This window comes from Amphiura filiformis, chromosome 13 (genome assembly GCF_039555335.1).
Source record: "Amphiura filiformis chromosome 13, Afil_fr2py, whole genome shotgun sequence".
Lineage (NCBI taxonomy): Eukaryota > Metazoa > Echinodermata > Ophiuroidea > Amphilepidida > Amphiuridae > Amphiura > Amphiura filiformis.
The window spans coordinates 351,701-376,993 of record NC_092640.1 but is presented as its reverse complement, the minus strand read 5'-3'; the positions used below and the strand labels follow the sequence as shown (position 1 = coordinate 376,993).

Genomic DNA, 25,293 nt, shown 5'->3' with positions numbered 1-25,293 from the left:
AAGTTCATTTATTAGTTCTAAGGAGGAGAGGCAGGGTCAGGTGTGAATAACTCTTATACGGCCTTTTACTATTTATGAAAGGGAAAGGACTATTTTAATTAAATATCAGGTTTTAAATTCCATATTCCTGGGGTAATGCCAACCATCAAACTTTGTGTGTAGGGGTTGGGGAAGCCCCATAATGGTTATTTTTGCATGAATGAAAATATGGAATTTAAAACTTGATATTTAATTAAAATAGTCCTTTCCCTTTCATAAATAGTAAAAGGTCTGTGAAAATCACATGTTTATTGGCCTATTACTTTATGTATATCTGTGATTTTCCAATTTCACAAGGTTACATGCACTCACATTATTCCATCATAGCCACATTATGTGGGGAGTTTGTGTTCTTGTGGTGGTATCACCATATAGAGGAGACTCCATGGCTATACCAAATATAACAGTATAGGTTGCAACAACACCCTTTTTAGAAACACTGTTGCAAACTATGCCTAATATAGGATGAGTGTTAAACAAAATTATCAATCCACCCTCTACTTCAAGGTTGAATCATACTACAGATACATGCAGTGTAGTGTTCAAAATTACAATATTGTCACTGTTCATATCAATTCTGTACCTTTGTCAAGTTGTTCTTTGATCTTTGGTAGGTTTTTCATCATAGCTTCCTCAGTCTGCACATCATAATACAGCAGATTGTTAATCTGCAAACCCAGCCAGCCAGTTGGCGTGTGACGGTCATATTTTAATATGACTATGGGTTTCTTTAAAAAGAATGCGTACTGAGCTTCTGTATTTAAGAAAACATATTGTAGAGGGAGTCATAAAAAGTGCAAAAGAATAATGTTCAAAACTTTATATGAATACCACTAGACGGGGAGCTAGCACTAATGTCTTTGCAGCCCCCAGGATTAACCTAACCCAACCTTTCAGGTTCCTTAGATTCAAGATTTCCCAAAAATTAACAAGTGGCCATAAGCACATAGGGGTGAATCAAGGGTCAACAGAGGGGTCAAATTTCAAACTTGCTCAATTTTTTTAACCATACCAAAGTATTACTCTCATCTTAAGGTTGGTCTGAACCCTGGAATTATGAAAACTTTCGGGCCTCATAACTGCTAAATTATTAGTCTAAAGAATATAAAAGTATACATTTTTAGAATGGAAATGACTTGATAAATTCATCTGTGAGGTCCAATTTGGGCCAAAATGTTCATTTTTGGAGAAAATCCTAAAAAACGGGTTTTTTGGCCCAAATTTTTTCGTGCAACGTAACAAAAAAATTGTTTGGCCAAAATTGTTTTTTTATTAATTTTTAAAAACTAGATAAAAATATCTAGGACCCGTATTTTTATTTTTTTGAATTTTGACCAACTTTGAGAAATGTGCACCAAAAATGGTCAAAAATGCAAAATTTTCAAAAAATCATAAAAAGCCTGATTTTCGCCCAAATTTCAAATATTTTTGGTGAAGTTGGTCAAAATTCAAAAAAATGAAAAAACGGTCCCTAGATATTTTTATCTAGTTTTTAAAAATTAATAAAAAAAAAATTTTGGCCAAACAATTTTTTGTTACGTTGCACGAAAAATTTGGGCCAAAAAACCCGTTTTTTGGGATTTTCTCCAAAATGAACATTTTGGCCCAAATTGGACCTCACAGATGAATTCATCAAGTCATTTCCATTCTAAAATGTATACTTTTATATTCTTTAGACTAATAATTTAGCAGTTATGAGGCCCGAAAGTTTTCATAATTCCAGGGTTCAGACCAACCTTAAGGACTCAGCAAAAGATATAGTTTGACTTATCTGCGACGTACTGTTCTTGAGTTATAAGCAAAGAAGTCAATTTGTTTGGCCACACAGGGGTCAGAAACTAAACTTGCTCTGATTTCAATGAAAGATGGTCTCAAATCGTTCGGCATGTAAATTTAAGTGAAATAAGGAAAAGTTTGCACTATCTAGAGCATTTCATTACTGCCAAATTAAACAATAACATTGCAGCCTATTTATCCTCACTCAGTTTGCAATGTTTCTTAGTAACGAAACATCCTAGATGGTGAAACATTCCTTATTTGACTTGATTTTGCATAACAAACAATTTGAGTCTATTTTCGCCAAAATTGGAGCACTTGGTACTACATTGGTACTACACCCCCTGATAGATTTTGTGACTAATTTTGCATTTTGCTCAAAAATAACTACACACTGCAAACAAAAGTTAGGTATATTATATGGGCAAGGAATCCAATTACTGCACTGAAATTTCAGTGATTCAAGACAAGTGGTTCATTATATATGTTAAGAAATGAGGTACATTCTAGTGGTACCTCTTTTCTTATCATAAATAACGTACCACTGTCTTTGTGTCTTCAGTCACTGAAATTCCGGTGTAGTAACTGGATTCCTTGCCCCTATAATATACATAACTTTTGTTACCAGTGTGTTATTATTGAGATAAAAATAGTCTCAAATTTATCAAGGGTGTAGTACCACCTTACGTTTCTGACCCATGTGAAGCAAAAAAAAAAAAAACACCTACCATAGGCTATGACTTTTTGCTTATAGCTCAAGTTAAGATAAACTATACTTTTTTTTAAAATCCTTTATAGGGGAATATGGTTTAAACATAATTTGTTGAAAGTTTTTGAAAGTTGACACCCCACATGTTGACCTTTGATTTACCACACTTTTTAATTTTGAGAACATCTTGAATGTGTTTGGGATCAACCATCTAACCCAAAAAGTAGGTTTGGGTTAATCCGGGAGGGGTGCAAATAAAGTGGTGTTAGCTCCCCGTCTACAGGTTCATTAGTGACATGGAGTGAAAAACTTGCAATTTATACCATTTCAATTCAAAGAACCTTTTGCTGAAATACCAAACTTTTCAAAATAAATATTGTTTGGTGATCTCAAGATGTTGCTAAGAGCTCCCGATATAGAAGGCAAGGCAGGAATACACTTGAATCATGGGCTGACACAGGGGGAAAACAGGAAATGTCCAAAAATGTATAAAAAAGTTCTGTAAACATGCTCAGAATTGACATGACAAGATTAGGCAGTTATCATTTTTGTGCAGTTTTGTTAAATGTTTTGTAATGTTGTGCAATTTCAGGCACTTTCGTCAATTTTAGCTAACATCGGACATACTCCATATCTGCTTGGCAAGATTTTGTTTATTTTCTGTTCTAACCCCCTTTTGTCGATACTTATTCTGTGACCAATTCGTGGAGCGCATTACTGTCAGGCATTTATATCTCCTTGTGTCAGATATAAATCCTGGGATATAAATACCATGAAAAGTGTACTAAAAGTGAGCATACCTATGGTTTTGTTAATAACTCGATTACATGTACATCATCATTACCTTTTTTGCAGTTGGGACTTGTTTGGTACTTCTCTGAAACACACATCAGAATTACATATGCATTTTCAACTGCTTCCGCCATTCTGTCATCCATGTTACCATCTGTATAGAAAAGTGTCAGTTGTTACTTTGGTATATGATGCTGTGTTTGGGGTGTTATTTTGCTACATTAGTCGAACCAATATGTGTTGGTATCCTTACACCTCAAATAATAAAACTAGAATTAGTTTAATTTTTCTATATGCACCCTATGCTTCTCTTGAGGGGTCGGAGGTCATTATAGAGCCAAAAACTACAAAATGGTCCTATATCATGTTGTAATGTATCTCAAATTGTTCCTCTCAACGTTATTGTAGTGCATATTCCATATCATGTCACAGGAGGCCATAATGTTACATGGAGTGCCGGAGGTCCACTGCTGTTTATCAGTATTAAAGCGTGCATCACATTCTGATTTTGGCAAATAAACACATCTGATTGGGTCTCATGTATGGCGTATATTCATGTGGTTATGAATAAGTATCAATTATTATCATTACTAGTATTACTATGGTGTCTCAAAATGGGTGACACAACCATTTCAAAAGGCATTGTGTCAGTAAATGTCTGTATTGATGGGTGTTATTTGGCAATCTAATATTTATTGCAAGATACAAAACTTGTGAAGTGCAAGCTAAGGAACAGATACCGTATTGTGACCACATTGATGGTCTAGTAAAACGATGGGATGATGCTAATCATGAGACAGACTGTAACCAGCAATTTCTCATTAGGAGATTATAAATTCATACCATGTAACCGCGGTGATTGGTGCACTGATAAATTAATATCCTTTAAACATGTTTCCCTTTTTGGAAACAAAATCTTAAAACATGTCTCACATTTGACTAATATATAGCACTTACCCATATCCACTAAATCCATCCATACCCGATAATTATCTGCTATTAGTTCATCCCGCAGCTTTTTCATTCTCTGCTGGCACGGAAAGCCTTCCTCCTTTACACCCCAATTATATGATATCATCACATGAACTAGGACAGCATAAAAAAATTACAAAATGAAACTTATTAGGATATACACTAAATAAAGTGTTGCTGAAGATTTGCCAGTGATATAACAAACAAAACTTGAGGACCAATGTTAACACCTGTGGAACGCTGCTGTGTGTCTGTGAAGACAGATCCTTTCACATAGAACTGGCTGGTTCTTAGCATAAGTATGACCCAAACCAAAAAATATCCAATACCACATGAGGCAAAATCTGTGTGACAAGAGGAAAGGATAATCAACTCTATAATAAGGGATGGGGTTAGAGTGGAGCGTGATGGGGGAATAAATGGTGAAGTTGTGAAAAATGCTATTTAAAAATGAACCCAAACATTCTCATGTTCACTTTAAAGGAACTATCAGATTTGCCAGTGATATAACAAACTAAACTTGATGAGCACTGTTAGACACCCGTGGAACGCTGTTGTATATCTGCGAAGACAGATCCTTTCACACAGAACTGGCTGGTTTGCAAAAACTATGTGACAATACAAAAGGATAGGGTGGGGGTTAGAGTGGAGCATGATAAGGGATTAATGGCGAAGTTGCGAAAAATGCTATTAAAAATGAACCCACAGATTCTCATATTCACATTAAAGGAACTATAAATGATTCCTGCAAAATTGTAAACATAATAGTTGAAATTTGATAAGATAGCTTAAAAATTAAGATGACTATGTAAAGGATAGCTCATTAGGTTGAGATAATTATCTTGCTAAGTCAACTTCCTAGGGTCAAGAACTATCAGATGACAAGATTCCTGAAACTTCCTGTGTCATATACACTTTGCATAGCAGTCAGTAATCATGTGACAGAAGATGCCTGCTAGTACATTCCAACGCATGGAAAGAGGAAGCTTGGACGAAAACAATGGCCACTTCCAGGAAAGCTGGACTGAACAAAATCTTGTAACATAACAGATTTCCTATTTAGGTCATATAATACCATTTGCATTTTTGTTTTCAACCCCACTTTTACAGTATCTGGATTACATATATCCGCACTCTCTACTAGCAGAGCATAACCTATACACTAGCCATGGTGTCTGCCGTAATGATGCCGGTATTTACCATAACTTGCTTATCACTTTGTTCAGATGACAGGTGCTGGGTTCTAGTCTACAGATCAGCCTCCAAACAGATGGGAGGAGTACATCTTAAAATGTTAAACACGTCTACCCGTTTCAAGTGTTGAAACTGTCTCTGAGAGGATACCGCTTGCATGCATCCATGGTAGCCCTCATGTAAGTGTCACCACTATGCTTATCTAGCTGAATCAATACATCAACTGCCACATACAAATAAGCAGAAATTGCTTCAATTCCTATACATAGTTCTATACCACTTCCCCAGGGGAATGTTGAACCACCAAGCCAACCTTTAACAATAGAGCAGGTACAAGTAAACACCTTAAGCTTGTCAACAATAATAATCAAACAAAGAGGTACAGGGCAACCTACTTTGTTGCAAACTCTCTGCAGTTGCCTCAGCAGATAGGCGAGGTCTGCTTGTTCTCTGTTGACAAGGGGCAGTGTTCAGTAAACGGCTCTTTTCTGAGCCCAAAAACATTTACATATAGGGGAGGTCTGCTTGTTATCTGTTGACAAGGGGCAGTCTTCAGTGAATGGCTCTTTTCAGAGCCACTACTTATTTACTGTTCTCTGTTGACAAGGGACGGTCTACAGTGAAGAGCCACCATACTTTTATAACAGCAGATAGGCAAGATATGCTTGTTCTCTGTTCACAAGGGCATTCTTCATTCAGTGAATGGCTCTTTTCAGTTCCATCAGTAAACAAGGGGCCTCCTACATGTCTCGATCTTTAAAGGTACTTTGTCTTGTAGAAGTCAGAGTTACTCCTGACGAAAGCTTCACAGTTCCAAACTTGGCTGATGGTGAACCCTCTAAAGAACTAACTAATCGTTATGAAGTCCAGTCGTAAAAGCCTATCCCACAATTTAAACATAATGATGTCTGGTAACCTAATAACAGAAGATTAGAGTGCTGGTCTTATCCCCCTGGTGGTCAAGAAAGGTGATAAGCTACAATGGTACAAACAGTCTGGGAACACTTTGCTGCCAATAACAGAATATTGCCACTCTCTCTCCCTTGTGGAATTTATAAAAATGACAATGTCTTCAGCAATTTTCCAAAGTGTTTTTACACTGAATGATAAAAATTATAAAAAAAAATAAATGTTGGTATTTATACAGCATAAACATGTGCTTATGTATCAAAAGGCTTTATATTTATTCCGCTGTTGTAGAATACATCAGCTGCCATAAAGCCGAAGGCATGCTCATACCTTTGGGCAGAGCTCATTGGACAATATTCATAACAGCTCCCCTTTTCACCCCTGAGTAGAAAGAGGCAAGTAAGGTAAAGTGCCTTGCCCAAGAGCACAACATGATGGCACCGCCGGGGCTCAAACTCGCATTCCACCGATTGCAAGGCAGAGCCCGTACCACTGTGCCCTTGATAGGGAGAAGGGAAGGGTAATCATAGTCCATGTCATGTCCATGATCATGCAAAACTCTGCATGGAATTTCAACAAAGTGTACAGTGTTCCAAGAACTTTTTTCCAAGATTGTAGACCCAGCCAACTAAAGAACCATTTCACTTCTTATGGTCTTGGGTAAAGTTCTCAGTAATATCTTGGAGATCCACATTAACAAGCATCAATGTGTACGTCTGTGGCCTGCATTGCATACCAAACAGGCTTAACGTGCAACAGCACAGCGCATATACACGTAGAGGGCGCTATCGTGCTATGCAGATGTGTTACTGGCATCCTCCTGAGAATTAATTTTCTCATCTAATTATTTTTCATCTTATTTGCTTTAGGCATCCTCAATCTTCGAACATCTGATAGTTGAATTAGTCTTCCATATCTGGGATGATTTTTTGGACCGCGGATTATACCATATTTTTGAAGATTGAACAGATTAGAATTTTGCCAACTTGGAGACATCAGTCGGCCATTTTGGGACTCACACTGTATAGTACATTGTACATGAGTATACACACAGGGGTTTAAATATTTTTCTACACACAATACAGGACGCATACAGGTCGGTACATTTTCCTTATTTCAATTTAAGTAACTGTGATTGGAATCGTTATTGCTGGAACAAATATCTTTCATGATATACACAATTTGGTAGCCAGTAAGCTTACTTCAGTTAAGCTTATCTCTGTTCTCTGACTCTGAGCTTGATTGGAACTGGACTGGAGCTGGACTAAAACTTGAATAATTCTGTGAATGGCATTATATTTAAATGTTACATCAGTTTGAAATCATGATGGTTCATGGGACGCAACATGCTTGTGTGTCCCATAAATGCTGACAGTGACATCAAATTTTTCATTTGGAATCATACTTCATAATCATATTATGAAATTCTACTCTCGTAGATTGTACACGACATATCTTGTAATTTATAAACTCGCATCATCGCCATAAGTATGCATTTACACTTGGGTGTACATCAATCTCTGTAGACTATTTTTATATCTGCTTCACTTTTGAAAAGCACGCATACGTAGGTGTAACATAGAATTGTATTCAATCATGATGGACCTGTTTATTAAATCAAGTTTGTGCCTCATCTCAATGTTTTATGCATTGAATAATATCTATGGGGCCTGTAGGCTTCCACCAATCAGCCCACAGCAATTTTCCAACATTAATACCATGGATTCAAATATGAGCTGTGTCACTGATTTGGAAACCTCCTACACCAATTGGTCCCTTGCTGTGAATACACTAACCAAAACTCAAAGGTTCCAGAGCAAGGGTCTCATCAAATCACCCTCAGACAAGACTCGCCAAATGATTGTCATGATTCTCTTACTATCTGGGGTTGAATCAAACCCTGGTCCCCACTCAGAATATCCGTGTGGTATTTGTAATCATGAAGTCCAAAATGGCCAACATGCCATACAGTGTGATCAATGTGACATCTGGATCCACACAGATTGTGCGGTGATGTCTGATGATTTGTACCAAGTTTACATGACCCATTCAAATCTGTCATGGATTTGCATAAACTGTGGCCTACCAAATCTGGGATCATCTTTCTTCGACAGTGATCGCTTTTCTAGTGTTAATACTTTTGAAGCGCTGACTGATGATTGTGATGTAAGTACACTGGATTTTGAAAACTTTACTCCTGCTTATACATCCACTCCCACCAAATCTGCTCGTAATCCGAAACAGATACCTCCTAATAAGAAAGGCAAATTACCACGTGTAAAAGCAATGGTAATCAACTGTGATGGGTTGAAAGGGCAGAAAAGCAGACTTGATTTTCAGGCGGCAATTGCTCAACACACTCCTGATATTGTTATTGGGTGTGAATCTAAACTTGAGTCTGCTATTCCTACCTATTCAATTTTTCCGGAGGACTACAACGTGATTCGTAAAGATAGAACTAAATCAGGTGGGGGAGTATTCATGGCTATTAAGAGCTCATTTGTGTCGGTAGATTTACCAGACATGGATACTCCATGTGAGGCTATCTGGAACTACATAGAGTTTGCTGGGGCTGGCAAGCTGTACATAGGGAGTTTTATCGCCCCCTAAGGCTGGTATAGAGCCTGCAAACCAGGTGTTTGACAGTGTAGTCAAGATTATGGGAATTGATACTAAGAAACACACCAACATATTGTTATGTGGTGACTTCAACTTTCGGACATAAACTGGGACATTGGCCAAACAAAAGCAGACAGTCCTCGTAAAAAGCTTCATGATGACTTTCTCAACTTACTTGCTGAGTGTGGTCTTGTCCAGCTAAATACGTTGGTGACTAGGCAGAGATCGCAAAATGTTCTTGACTTAATCTGCACATCAAATCCAAATATTGTCAGTAATATTAGAACGCATACTGGAGTAAGTGACCATGATATCCTCCTATTTGACATAAACCTAAAACCAAAAAGGCAAAACAAACCACCACACAAAGTCTACATCTACAAAAGGGCTGATAATGAAAACTTGAAAGCCTGCCTCAACCAAAACTGTGAAGAGTTCTTCCAAAGCAACCCCGATTCAAGATCAGTTGATGACAACTGGGAGCTTTTTAGGAAGTACACACTTGAAGCAATGGAAAAGCACATTCCACATCGTATGTCTAAAAATAAGCAAAGTCATCCGTGGATTGACAAAGAAATTATTAGGCAAATGAGAAAAAGAGATAAGCTGTATGCTAGTGCTAAAAGATCAAATTCTCAGAGACTATGGAGTTGCTACAGAAAGCAACGTAACTATGTTACCAAGTTACTAAAGCAGTCTTACCACACATATATGGAAGAGGTACTTGGACCAAGCTTGGAGTCCAATCCTAAGCAATTCTGGTCCTTCATTCGCTCCCAGAGACGCGAGGCAGTGGGAATTCCAACTCTGACAGTCAACGGAAAAAATAGTTCAACAGATAAAGAAAAAGCTGATGTGTTAAACCATCAATTTGCTTCAGTTTTTACTGATGAAGACTTGGCTTCACTGCCTACATGCAGCAAGGGTGCTTCAGAGTTCCAATCCATCAGTGATCTTAATATCAGCGTAGAAGGTGTGCTGAAACAGCTACACTAACTTGACACCAGTAAAGCAGGTGGCCCAGATTCCATACCTGCGCGGATACTACATGACTACGCAGAAGAATTGGCACCCGTACTTCATTTCATTTTTTGTCAATCTTACCAATCTGGTTTACTACCCGAGGTGTGGAGGAAAGCACTTGTTACATCCATTTACAAAAAAGGTTCTAAATCATCTCCAGAGAACTATCGTCCTGTCAGCTTGACCTGTATTGCTTGCAAAATTATGGAGCATATTGTCCTTTCGCACATTTCCAAACATTTTTCTACAAATAATGTCATCGTTGATCATCAGCACGGCTTTCGTGAAAAAAGATCATGCGAAACGCAGTTGCTTGAAGCAGTTCATGATTGGTCAGAGTGCCTCAATAGGAGTAGCCAAACGGACGTTCTGTTGTTGGACTTCAGTAAAGCGTTCAACAAAGTACCACACCAGAGGTTGGCGCTTAAGCTTCATCACTATGGAATTCGAGGAAATACACTGAGGTGGATTCAAGCCTTCCTTAATAACCGGGAGCAGTGTGTTAGTGTCAACGGTGTGCATTCACCATGGTCGCCAGTAAAATCAGGCGTTCCACAAGGGTCAGAATTGGGACCGACACTTTTCCTTGTGTACATCAATGACATAGCAGATGAAGTGAAGTCTAGCATCAGACTGTTTGCTGATGACAGCGTTTTGTATAGAGAAATTAAAGGAGATGCTGATCATGATATATTACAACAAGATCTCAATACAGTGTTCAAATGGGCAGATACCTGGCAGATGAGCTTCAACGCCTCCAAATGCCAACTTCTCACCATAACTCGTAAGACCAAACCCAGCCTTTTCAATTACAACGTTGCGCAACAAGACATAGAAAGAACATCTAATCATAAGTACCTCGGTGTCACCATCTCCAGTGACTTAACGTGGAACCAGCATATTGCCAAAATTAGATCAAAGGCCTGCAGTACTCTAGGAATCATCAGAAGAAACATGGGACCATGCTCACAAAACATCAAGCTGAAAGCATACCAAACCCTGGTTCGTCCCCAGCTGGAGTACGCGGCGGCAGCATGGAGTCCACACACTGCAAACGCTTCTCCGCTCTGGAGGCGGTCCAGCGCCAGGCTGTGCGTTATATCTGTGGTGTCTATGACCGTAAAGCCAGTATCTCACCTCTTCTACAACAACTTGATCTTGATCAACTAGTTACCCGGCGAATACTCCACCAATGCACCATGTTCTTCAAGTTCCACTACAACCTCATCAATGTCAGTTTTCCACCTTGTGTTCAGCTTCACCCACTACCAGTCAGATCAAGCCATCACCTCCGTTATCATCCAATACAAGCTTCTCGTGACACATATAAGTTCTCCTTCTTCATCCGCACCATTCCACTTTGGAATAGACTCCCGTTGGAAGCAGTGATAGCACCATCAGTCGCAGCATTCCAGGCAGCAGCCCTTCCAGCGGTGAGAGCAATGCAGCCAACCACCACCCATCATCAGCTTTAAAGATGAGGATGTTTTTACTGCACTTCTAGTCTTCTATTCTTCGCACCCGCACATCTGCACAGCACGATTTCGTCCGTCTCCTTGGACAAGTGGAAGCTTTCTAGGAGTTAAGACATCAAGCATCAAGCACTGCATGGTTAATGTATAAAAGCTACATTCTCTCAGCATGACTTTTCATTGCGTCTTGTAACAAAATGTGTAAGCTCGCTTCCTTTCCATTTATGTGCTACCGTTGGTTTCAAATGTTGCAACACTCCCACTATGGGACATAGACAAAATGGGACATTGGCCAAGTGGGAGGTGGAGCATGAGAACATGGACCAAGTGGGACATGGGACTAAGAGCTAATTGGCCAAGTAGGAATTTGACAATACAGACTGGACTAAGTGGGAATGGGACTAAATGGGACATGGGCCAAGTGATATTGGAACTAAATGCGTTGTGACCAAGTGGCTTTGGACCAAGTGGGAAAGCACCATCCACATAAATGGAGATTAAGTAGCCTGTGTGGAGTGCCCCAATTGTTGCTATAATATACCACGTAAATCCCGACTTATTATTTGTTTTTACGTATGTTGGCAAAATGAAAGACACTAATTTTACAGTAATTTTTACAGTGTAAATCATGATCCTACCTGGCTTTCCTGTGCCATCTTTTCCATCTTCTTTCTTGCTTTCAGCTGTAACATGGATAACATCTGAAAGTGGAAGACAAATAAATTTGTTAACTTTAAGTGGTATTAAAAACCCTAATCCCAAGTTTGATCCCAAGTTTTAATCCTCTCTTTATAATACAGACTATTTTCTAAATGCAACAACTTTTATAGCTTTATACGTTTGTTGTTGGGTATGCTTAATGAGCATTACTACAATGATATTATTATGTGTGATGATACCATGATAATGGGGTACTCTACGCGGGAGTGGAGATTCGCATTAACCCGCATCAATGTGTACTTCCCTGGCCTGGATTCTGGCCTGTGTTCTAAACAGGCTTTACGTGTAACGTAGTGAAAGCATAAAAGCTGCTCTTTCTCAGCCCGACTTTCATTGCATCTTGTGATACAATAGCGCTTTCATTACACGGTTGCACATACATGCCCTACTGTTGATTTGAAATGCATAACACTGTGGGACATGGTCCATCCTGGGACATGTCATGTGGGGCATGGGACCAAGTGGATCATGGATCGTGGACCAAATGGGACATTGACCACTGGGACATGCACCAAGTAGGACATGCACCAAGTGGGAATTGGCCTACATTGGAATGGACCAAGTGTGACTTGGCCAAAGTGGGACATGGAATAGGTGTGAAATGGCACAAGTAGGAAATGATCAAAGTGAGATCGGACTAACTGGGAATTGGAAGAATGGGACTAAATGTACATATTGGACTAGATGGGTATAGACCAAGTGTGAGTTGGCCCAAGTGGGCCATGGAATAGGTGTGGAATGACTCAAGTAGGAATTGGACTAAGTGAGATCAGACTAACTGGGAATTGGACCAAGTGGGAATTGAACTATATAAATGGGGCATGGACCAAGTGAGATTCGACTAAATGGGAGATGGAACAAGTGGCATTAGACCAAGTTAAAAATCACTGTTCACACTGATGGGGATTTAGCAGCCAATGTGGAGTGTTACACCACGTAAAAAGTATATTGTGTCAGTCACGATTTTGGCGTATGAGGATTTTGGTAATTTTTATCCAATTTGGCAGAACATTTTAAAATTTTAAGTTCTTCATGTCCACCAAGTAAGAAAGATCAAATGTACCTTATCAATAAAATAACAGGTTAATAGTCTAAACATTATACTTCAGTTCAATTTTAAATGGAGTTACTCCACCGAGAAATAATATTGGGGGAGTACTGACTCTGTTATTATTAGCATATCCTTTAAAGGGGTTTTTCTGGGAAACCTATTTTGCAATTGACACTTATAATATTTATTACCTTATACATTCACAGTAATTTGCCTTCCACTACCAAAATGCGTATTGCACATGGGGGCTTTCCCCCAGTCTTAAGCTTTTCCTCTGGTTCCCCTCTTAAAATGGGCAATTTGCAATTTTGGCATACATTTTCTCTATTCATAGCCCCTTGTGCATCCCAGGTCATTCGGGGCTACAGGTGATGGAGCAGAAAAATTAGATCAAAATTCTGTCCCTGCAACATGGGTTTTGGATCCGACACTGATAGAGTTACATTTTATATATTAACCATGGGATTAATCAATCCATTATGAATTGTCAATTATGATTTGCATTTTTAAGCATGTCTGCGAGTGCACAGCTGCCTTAAGTGCTGTTGTAACTTGTATTTAGTGTCTGAGGGCTCTTTGGAACTCCATTTATGTTGAAAGTCTTTACTATGGAAGCCATCGGCCCCAGACCTGCCTGGCTTGCAGCCTTTACGTTTTTATAAACCTATATAGCTCTGCCAGGCTGGGTGCCCATTCATTCTTTTACCTTTTAAATATTTCTTTGTCACTGTGCAGTTCTCTAAAAACGGACATAGATGGCGATGCACAGTACAGTGAAAGTGCTCTCTCTCTCTATTATTATTGAAATTAAAATTTCTATGTTCTATGTGTAAAGGAGGGATCTACATCATTACGAATATTGACACTGATTAAAATGACCCGAAGATGGCAGCAGATGTGCGATTTCCATTGGTCTAAAAACAACAGGTAATCACTGTACGTGTTACCACATATAATTCGTAACTGAACAACTCCCAGGACAATGCACACAAAGCACAGGGATATTGAAATTGTAATGCTGAAATGGAGCAAAATTGTGGTCAAAGCAGACTCAAAGGAAGATACACATGGCAAATGTTGGTAACTAGTCCCCAACCACCCCCGCCCCATTCCCAGTCGATATGTCACTGGTCTTCAGCCCTCTTAGTTTTCGGCAAAATCAGCCTGTATGTTTTGGCCATGATATTAATACCAACTCACCAGTTTGGATGTGCATTCCCGATTGTGCTGGATGAGATGAAGTTGGTGAAGTGGTCGACTTTTCTGTGTGTGCTGATGGATGTGTTGATTCAGCATGTTCAGCTCTTGTCGGTTGCGCTAGTATATCACATAAATACAAATTTAACATTATTTAAATTGTATTTATTTCATGCTGCAAGGTATATTTCAAGGCAAACGATACATTTTGATGTAGAGGATCACAACTCATTACCATTTCAACATATTGGCAGGGAAGTTATTCAGGGCCAGATCTGAAATAAATGTGACTAATATTAGCATGAAGTTATATAGGTCCAGATATCTGACCTTTATAATTCTATAAATGAACCGGGGACTTGTTTGAGTCCAAAGCTCTGATCTTTGTGATTATTGACAGAGTTAAAATGCCGAGTTAATTGTTCCACTTAAAATAATGGTATCAACCAAGTAATATCACATGATAGATAAACGGCTGGGTCCTAAAACAATTCTTTATTGTCATTCTTAACAAATCATCTCTAAAATTATGTTTGGATGTAATTTACGTCCAATTTTGTGACCATTTATATCAAGTTCACTCTTGTGCATGAAGTTGGTGAATCCACAGAGTCCACATTCACATGCACGAACGTAATATACAGCAGGTGCCCATGATCACTGCTGCGCAACACGCATATTCTTGTGCATAGTCATCATTAAGTTCTCACAAAAAGTAACGCATGCGTTACAAATACGTCTATAGTTTCAGAACTATGAATCATATTCACAATATTTCAACATACAAAGACAGGTGCTTTGTGTACGCTTATTTTGATTCCCAATTCATTCAATTTTGTTCAATATTAACAACACAGTAGTATTTTAAAAGAAAAAAAATCAAATTTAAAAGTTGCACTTACAGCGATCAATGGTTATACACTCAAGCATTGTGGCATGTAAAACCTGCCATTATCTTCGAGCTGGATTTAAATCAATACAATGTTTTTTGATTTTGCAGGTTTTTTTCTTGAAAAATACATCTATTGCTGTGTTGATAATATTGAACAAAATTGGGCGAATAGAGTATCAAAATGCACGTACATTGTGAATACGATTAATAGTTTGTAACAGCTGTATATGTTACTTTTTGTGAAGTCTTCACATCATATCTATTGCGAGATAAAACACGGCTCAGATACGAGGATAAGCCAATCAGCTTGAGATTATAAGCTGTTTAAGAATGACGGGCATATGCCGTAAATGTAAAGATAGCCTTATGAAACCTATTTTACAGGTTTTGAAATGAATAAAAGTAAATGATCTGCTAATAATACAGTATATTAGTAAAATATTGACTTACTTGATGAAACTGGTGATCCTTCGTCAAGTGCTTCCTGATTTGATTCATCTGATGAGCCTAAACATGCAAAAATACATCAAGGATTTTGACAAGCAAACATTTTATAGTGCATTTATAGATATGTACGTAAACACATATAATTCCATTATAGTGGCGTGGCAAGGTGTTTTGGTGCCAGGGAACAAAGTTAAATTATTTTGACCCATGTTCAGCTCAGTGAAATCTAAGATTGTTGCAGCTTACTATTGTGACACACTTAAGGTTGGTCTGAACCCTGGAATTATGGAAACTTTCGGGACTCATAACTTCTAAATTGTTGGTCTTAAGTATACATATTTAGAATGGCAAAGACTTGATAAGTTCATCTGTGAGGGCAAAATCCCCAAAATAACGGTTTTTGGCCCACTTCTTTTACGCACCTCTTTTTTGTATCCATCGTATGAACTTGGAAATCACAAATCCTCCTGCTATGACAGCTGAATAAAAACAAAGATAACAAGAATATTTAAAAATGACTTGCCAGCACTAAGTATAATATACATTGTCTACATATAAAAGCAGGCGAGAGTGACAGAATGCACAGCATAAGGCCAAAAAAAAATTGTTTGTTTGTCCATAGAGGCTTATGAAACAGTTGGGTCGGTAGGTCGGATTTTTTTATTTTTTATTTTTTACAGATATTGCACTTGAAACTGACAATTTGAAGACTGGTAAATAAGTCAAAACACACAGCACTTTACTGGTTTAACTCTTGAGATGGTTCTGCATGTTATACTGTTCATTTTCTTTACATTTTCTTTCTTTAAATTTATACTAACCACTGTTTTATAAGATGTCCCATCGATGCCAAAAAAAAAAAAAAAAAAAAAAAAAAAAATTCCAAAAAAAAGACAAAAAAAAGACACTGTCGGGACCACGGTCGGTCGGACGTGGACAAACAAACAATTTTTTTTGCCTAATTAACTCGTGTTATGCAATACCGATACCAACACAACTTTTCTGCTATGCCTGCTGTTTCTACAGAACACATGCTCTTACCAGATTGAACTCATGATTGCATCACAACACCATGAATCAGGGCCTCGGCAGCAAGCGTGTGGCTAGGGAGGCCATGGCCGACCCACTTATTGAGAAATTTGTTATGTGTTTCTTATATCTTTATTTCAATTTGGGCATATAATATATGCATATATTATTTGCATTTTGGCCGCCCCACATTTGTGATGGCTGCCAGCCGCCATCATCATGATACCCTACTGTTTTAATATTTCTTTTATTCAAATCAAATGTATAGAGACTGAAAACATCTGGAATGGACAAAAAAAAAGACTTTAAATTGTATATAGTTAACTAGAACTTAACAGTAATTATGATAGACCAACACCCTCAGGGGTTTGGATGTTGTGTTATAAACTTTGACACAACATCTTACTTCATCTTGTGTTTTCCCTGTGCAAATTTCGCCACTGGACCCGGTTTCGGCCGTAGAAAGTTACTATTAATGTCGGAAAATGAAAAAAAAAAATTATCAATCTGAACACTATACTCGCAGATATACAACAACGTCTGGCGATTAGAAACTAAATTCGACAAAAATAAATGCTGTTATCAAATCTAGACAAATAGCATGAAATTGGAGCATCTGGGCCAGTAATTTGAGTGGATAAAATGGTGTTTTACTGCCCTTTTGTTCCAGTTGTCGCCCTCAGAATTGCCAAACAGGAATTTTTCTGTTCAGCAAACTGCATTTCTTTAGTTGATTATTCTTTTTTGAATCCGCAGTCATGCATAAAACAAGCTCTAAGAGATTTCTTGTCCTAACTGTCCTGTTTTCTTTTTGCCTCTTGTTTGTTCCATATCTACCAAAAAAACGTTGACAACGTAAAGAAATCAGCAAGTTTAAAAAACCCACCTCGGCTCACTTTTTGAAACTTGGTCCCATTTGTAAAAGGTATTGATTTAAACTTCATCATATTTATATAAATTTAAAACATTTCCAGAAGTGTAGTAGGCTTGTAATCTTGTTGGAAACGCTGTATTCTGTTGAAATAAAATAAAAACACTGATTTGCTGTTGGTATTCAAAATGGGACCAAGTTTCAAAAAGTGAGCCGAGGTGGATTTTTTTGAACTTGCTGATTTCTTTACGTTGTCAACGTTTTTTTGGTAGATTTCTTTTCTTTTTATGAATGTAACCAAGCAGCTCCAAGCTTGGAAAGTCATCAGGTTACAAAGTGCTCCATAAAACGAAAAATAGATGTTTGAAGTTGCTGTTCATGATTTATGACAATAAATAATTAAACAAAACTTTATCAGTCGTTTATTTTAAAACTTGCTCGTCACGCGTGACTGAGGCGTACACAATGATCAATATATATTTTAATATACTTTAATTATTCAAGGCAACGTAAATATGTACAGAAAATGTAAATATGAACAACACACACCCAATGTTGACAATGCCAGAGAGGGTGTCAGGACGTTTCGCCCCACACCAGTACATACCACTACCAGTTCGCCCCAATACACGTACATACCGCGACCAGTTCGCCCCAATACACGTACATACCACGACAAGTTCGCCCCAATTGACTCACTGTGTAAACTGTAAAGTGCCGTGAATGCAGTGCATGCGGTCATATGGCCAATCAATACAACTTCCAATTGTTTGCATTTATATTCATGTATTATGGAATAATCAATACGACCTATTCATATAATAATAATTAATACGGTATTATAGTAAAAATTATAGTATTATTATTATTTTCTTATGATAACAATAAAAAAATAACTATCATTTTAATATTATTAATAGTACTAGTATATATTAATCATATCTTAATTATTATTATATTATTGAATCACTTTACATTGTGTTGTTTAATTTGTTTATTTACTGTAGGCCTATGTCTTTGTAAACAAATTTGACGATGTTCTATGAATTTTATGCCATTAAAATGTATTTTTGTATTTTATGAATTTGTCACATGTTTTTACAATCCATTGTTCGTAACTAATACAATTTGTATTTTCAGTAGACAGTATGCAGTGCTGTTTTTAAATAAATGTTGAGTATTTGTAACAATTTGGCTGGTATATATAAACGTGTAATGCTATGAATTTGTTTAGAAACCCTTGTGATTCAGCCCCGAGATTCAGTTGAGCTGACTATGTTTATGTTATGAAAACATTTTATTTTTGATCATGTACTTTTCCATCCGTATGGGTTTTTGTTACTTATCTATTTTATCGAGTATGTTTTTACGACCCCGAGAATTACGGGCCGTGTTTTGAAATTGTGACGTAGGCCTATATTGGGAGGCACGCGAAGAAGAAAAGTTGGGATTTTGTTTGCAAAACTGATTAAAGCCCAGTAGGCCTATTAAAGGAGTGTTTCGTGATCCTAGCAATCTCTTTTTATGACATTATTCAGTAGATATCCACGAAAAAAGCCTATTCCCAAAATTTCAGTTGATTCCGATTTTGCGTTTGCGAGTTATGCACGATTATAAAAAAAAAAAAAAAAAAAAAAAAAAAAAGCGCAGTGATTTATAGTGCGCTACGCACAGGCACAACGCCTAGACGTTGATCCACAAGCCTCAGCACACTTTACAGGTTGTCGCTGACCATTATGGCCCCACATCATTCCATAAACCATTAAACAACAATTCAGGGACTTTGCTGCTTCAAGAGCGCACACCCTAGACATTCCACAAATAACCATCGCAACCAGGATCAGCTCCCCGAGTTTCGTACGGGTTACAACGAGACAAATTAGCAGTGAGTTCCTTGTCCAAGGGAATTTCAAGCTAACTCAATTTTTCCACGAGATCATACTAGGCACCACCAGGGTTCGAACTCACAACCTCTCGCACCATAGTCGAACGCCTTATTATGTGTATTACACTGCTCCATAGACAATGCGTTGTAATTTCGTTCTGGTGCACCAGAACGAAATTCACATTTCACAATATCTTTGCAAAACGAATTAATCTGCAAGAAATATTTTGTACATAAACATTATGTATATAGCCAGAGGTTTCCAGTGATATAAAAATCTCAACTTTTTTAGAGAAAAGTGGGGGATGAGGCTGTGGATCACGAAATGCCCCTTTAATACGATTTCGGTCAAATTTTAATTTGGTTATCCTTTGGCAAAATATTATTAGTAACGAGCTCCTTTACCCACATCCAAAGACCCGTCCTTCTTTTTTTTTTCACGCAAAAGGCAACTTTTTGCTCCCAAGACCATTTGTGGGAAAAGTCCTATATGTTCAGATCTGCAGGCAGCCAAAAGATTTAATGGTGTCTTGCAGTGCATGCAGCATGCGTTTGAACGTACATACATTATTATATATCATCATGCATGGTACTGTATACTTTTAATGTAGGAGTGGGATTTTTGACGCTCTAGGCATATAACGTTTAACAATAACACCCCTCCACACCCTGCCCCGCCCACACGCCCCCCACACACATACTGAAGCTCACCTTCATTCCGGGCTTCATTCAGCAGTATAAACACACTGAAATACTAGAAGAATTGAGCGCGGAAATGAAAAATGTCACTTTTGCGCACATAAATCTGAATTCTTTCTCCAATAATTCAAAATGGAAAATCTTTCCCAAATAATTTTGTTTCTTTGCTTGGTTAGCTATTCTCTATACAACCACACCCGGTATACCCCCCCACACCCCCCCCCCCCCCACACACAACACACATCGTCATGATCGGTCACCCATATACTCAAACTTGAAATTTGGCGCAGAAATGGAAAATCACTTTGACACTTTGACAAATGTTATTGAAATCTAAAACCAAAGAAAACAACAAGATATTTATTTTAATTTAAGACCAGAGGAAAAAGCTGAACTTCTGGTATGGAAGAATGGAGTTTCCAACATTAGGACTACTCATGATATTAAATGGTGTCTTCCATGCATGCAGCATGTATTAGGCCGTGTAAGATTAATATTTTGGTTCTCGTCCCCTCCCTCCTCAATTTCTGGGATTTGTCAGATTTTTTTTTTTTTTTAGATTTTTCAATTTTTTTAGACTTTGGAATGATTTATGAAATCTTCATACATATAAATAAGTTTATTAGAGAACAAGCATCACTTCCAAGTCTTTTTGTGGTACTCTAGGGGTTTATCCTCAGAATCTCACATTTGAAAAAAAAAAAAAAAAAAGGGCCTCATCGTTTCCTCGAGCACTGTTGGAGAAGACCGAAAACTACTGACAATGCTAATTTTACATTGAAAAAAAAAAAAAAAAAAAAAAAACACCTCCCTCCCTCATCAATTCATGAAAATCCTCTGGACGAGAACCAAAACATTAATTTTATACGGCCTTATAGACATTACTATATCTTCATGCATGGTAATGTATCCGGTAATGTATAGGCTACTTTTCATGCAAGAATGGGATTTCTGACGTTGCAGGCATACTAAACCTTTTAAAAACAACTATTTTTATACACCCCTCCACCCCAAGTTACACAACGCACACCTTCATGAACAGTATTGAACAGAATAAAAGAATTGAGCGCGGAATTGGAAAATGTTACTTTTGCGCGCATAAATCCGAATGTGTTTTCTTTCCGCTATAATTCGAAATGGAAAATATTTCCCATTTAATTCTTTTACAACATAATATAGGCTAAAGCCACGATTTCTCCATGTTACGAAATTAAAATTCCGTGTTACAAATTGGACGATTTCCGTGATTTTCCGTTTTCCAATAATTATAAAGCACTGAAAATTGAAAACAAACATGTTTTATAAGTGTATTTTGTATTACCCTTTACTGTAGTAGGCCTAGAATTAATGCTAAAATGGGTTGTTTAATGGTTGATTACTGCCAAATAATCACTTTTCTTTGTTTTATTTTGCAAATCAACACAACAGTTAGACATTTTACACAGTTTTTTACAATTTTGTGGCATTTTCAAATTTCCGTGGGCAAACCCCGATTTCCGTGAATTTTTCCGTTTTTCCGTATCACGGAGAAATCGTGGCTTTAATATAGGCCTAATACAATATTTCACACAAGAGATATTCAATTTATTTATTCTCTGAGAACAAACTTTTTCTTCTTCAATTTTGTTTTTACTTTAAAATGTAAAAAAGGGCGATAGCCTATTTAATGTTTAAAAATGTCAAAGCTTACATTGAACTCTGCCAAATTAATTATGTTTTTAAGATAATGGAGCTACCATGGGTAAAAAATCCAATTAATGGAACAATTTTGTGTAACGTGTTTAGGTGCTGTGCAATAATTATGAGCCCCCCGGGGTAAAATTTCCAAACGGCTCACCAAAAATCGCTTGCCCCCCCCTCTCGGCCCGCCAAAAATCGCTTGCCCCGATGTATGTTGCGAGCCCAGCGAGCAGGACAATTTGCATTTTTAAGCGTTTCCGTACTGTTTTCCTAAGCCTTTTAGAGCGTTTTATTAAAAAGGCGCCCCATGAATTTGTGCCAAAAATTGCTTGCCCCCCTCTCAGCTTGCCAAAAATTGCGGTCATTGGTATTTCGGGGGAAAAATTGTGATATAAAATTGGATCGATTGAGCCCATTGGTCGAGCATGGTACCAAGATTTTCAAACGCCGCGGCGTTTACTCAGAACAACAATTTTGCGTATTCGGCACTCTGTCGTGTTCATAACGATATAATCATGATATTCCGGGAATAATTATGCCAGCTTATGTATTAGCGTATGATATAAATCAATAAAATAAGGCCGACATTTGTATTAACATCATCGAGTTAAAACATCCCGCCTTAAAATTGTTGGTATATTGAGAGGATTAGGACACATCGTACAATGTAAGATGTCCCGTGGTGTTTAAATCAATCATAATTCGTCTGTGATTGACAGGCAAGTTGCAGAAATTAAGAACAAAATGAATCATGATAACTGTCAATTACAATGTACAATATATCTGAAACATTATAAAATTATGATTATATAATTAAAATAATAGCATTTCAATTAAAGATATATATAATAATAAGTTATTGTAAAGAGTTGTAACGCGCATATCAAGCTATATGAGGATGAATATATAATTATCTGAGACTAATATTTAAAAATTGTTATATCTTTGATTATTTTAGAACATCACAGTTTAGAATGACCAGAAAACTTTCCTGACAGTTGTTACTATAATAATATTTGGCAAAGAATAACCAAATTAAAATTTGACAGAAATCGTATTAATACTGGACTTTAACCAGTTTTGCAAACAAAATCATTGCATTTTTCTTCTTTGTGGCACTACCTCCGGGTCTTAATCAAATTGAGAGCATACTAGGCCTACTTGTCAAGCAATCGATCGTACATCAGTGTGTAAGGCACACGGCCGCGGGCCAGGGACTTGTCAGGCAAGGTACGCCGTCGGTGTGTTCTGGCACTTTTGCGTGCTTTGGTCACGGTACCATTGATTGAACCAGGATTGAACACATATCACACCCGGCGTTTTCGCGGAAGTGGCAGCAAATATCCGCCGCTTACACGCGGTGCAAAAAGCAGGCAAAAGTCAGTGCACAGCCGGGTGCACAGCACGGAACCCACAAAACATCTCAAAGCTGCTGCTGGCGTTTGTTTTGCTAGTTGTACGCAAAATTGCCAAATAGGGGCCTATATTTTTTTTCAGTCCTTTTAATAGTTTCATTATGTCAAAGAAGATCTTCTCTGATTTAATATGTTTATAGGACTGCAAGTTTTGAAAGTTTTGAACATCTCAAACTGAGTTTGAGTCGGTAAAATAAAAATACACAAAACTCGCAAGAGTAAGAGTTTTTTGTTGTTTTTATTTTCTTTTATATAATGTTTTGTTTTGCCATATATTATATAAATTATTACACTGGCGATTTATAAGTAATTTACATCATGTTTAACACTACTAGTACTATGCACGCTACGGCAACGTTATACACGGTGAGTCAATTGGGGCGAACTGGTCGTGGTATGTACGTGTATTGGGGCGAACTGGTCGTGGTATGTAATGTGTATTGGGTGAACTTTTTTGGGGCGAATAGGTTTCGGGGTGAGACGTCTCGCATTCCCAGAGAGATACGGAGAGTAAGTCCGATTTACTTCCAAGTTGGAACTGGTAAATGCGCATATATTTAAGCCTATACTACGGAAGCGTCTAAATTCCCCGACTGGGCAAGATAATCGTGTTTGAATGTTTGTGGTTCTTTATAGCCCGGCGGGGCATTCTACTGGGCTATCCAAATTTCGCGGTGTGGGGTTCGTTGTAGCCCTTCGGGTCGCTTAATTTCTTTCTGCAACCATAATGGGCCGCAATATATCACTAACCGCATAGTCGAGGCAAGGTTCATTATTGTCAGGGTTAGGGGTTAGGGTTAGGGTCTTATGGTTAGGGTTAGGGTTAGGGGTTAGGGTTAGGGGTTAGGGTTAGGGTTAGGGTTAGGGTTAGGGTTAGGGGTTAGGGTTATATTCGTATTTATTAGTACTAATATACTAGTAATAGTATATTGTGTGTATGCACTTTATTCCGTAATCAATAAGTATCATAAACAAACAGCTTTCTGGCACAACGAATCATAGCACAGTCGTGTAGGCATTAGACTAAGGATACATAGGTTGTGGGTTCGAACCCCAGGTAAACCTTTGTAGAATTTTAATTCTATCGATTTTATTTTATTTTAGTAAGTAAGAGGAAATAATAATGGTAATAAACTCGTGTTATATCTAGCCTCATATAGGCCTATAATTACATGTATGTACTACGTGTTATCGCATTGCGGCCCATTATGGTTGCAGAAAGAAATAACGCCTGCGGGCCAACCTAGTTGGATATGCCTATTAAGCGGCGGTTATCTGCGATCTTTCGTGGTTTGTGGTTTTAATTTCCCTTATCAAGCACTGCCCTCTATCGGGAGCTTTTTTTTTTACTGAGCCGGCGGGCTCCGCGTTTTACACGCTTTGCGGTCCTGTCGCTCTCTGTGGCGCCGTCTAGTTGCAAATTCAAATTTCGCGGTTTGTGGCTCTTCATTACGTTTCATTTCGTTTATCGCGGTTTGTGGTCTTAATTTATTGGATATCCATATTTCGCGGTTTGTGGTTCTTTATAATCTATAGGCCTGTGGGCAATCTAGTTGGATATCCAAATTTCGCGGTTTGTGGTTCTTTGTAGCCCTGCGGGCCAACCTAGTTGGATATGCCTAGTAAGCAGCGGTTATCTGCGATCTTTCGTGGTTTGTGGTTTTAATTTCCCTTATCAAGCCTGCCCTCTATCGGGAGCTAATTTATAGTTTAAGCTTGTTGGAATCTAGTTGCATATCCAAATTTCGCGGTTTGTGGCTCTTCATTTCATTTCATTTCATTTTATCGCGGTTTGTGGTCTTAATTTGTTGGATATCCATATTTCGCGGTTTTGGTTCTTTGTAGCCCTGCGGGGCAATCTAGTTGGATATCCCTATTAAGCGGAGGTTGTCGGCGATCTTT

General features: G+C 37.9%; 1 protein-coding gene across 2 annotated transcripts in view; it reads right to left on the bottom strand.

Annotated features, from left to right (window-relative positions):
* LOC140167872 (uncharacterized) overlaps positions 1-25,293 on the bottom strand; it is a 138,320-nt gene that overhangs the window by 70,311 nt on the left and 42,716 nt on the right. For both annotated transcript variants that reach the window (XM_072191161.1, XM_072191162.1), the window contains 7 exons: positions 16,235-16,291; positions 15,816-15,872; positions 14,477-14,593; positions 12,144-12,206; positions 4,274-4,402; positions 3,369-3,470; positions 623-793 (listed from right to left, as the gene is read on the bottom strand). In XM_072191161.1, coding sequence (XP_072047262.1) covers positions 623-793; positions 3,369-3,470; positions 4,274-4,402; positions 12,144-12,206; positions 14,477-14,593; positions 15,816-15,872; positions 16,235-16,291 — 696 coding nt within the window. The remainder of the gene's footprint in view (positions 1-622; positions 794-3,368; positions 3,471-4,273; positions 4,403-12,143; positions 12,207-14,476; positions 14,594-15,815; positions 15,873-16,234; positions 16,292-25,293) is intronic.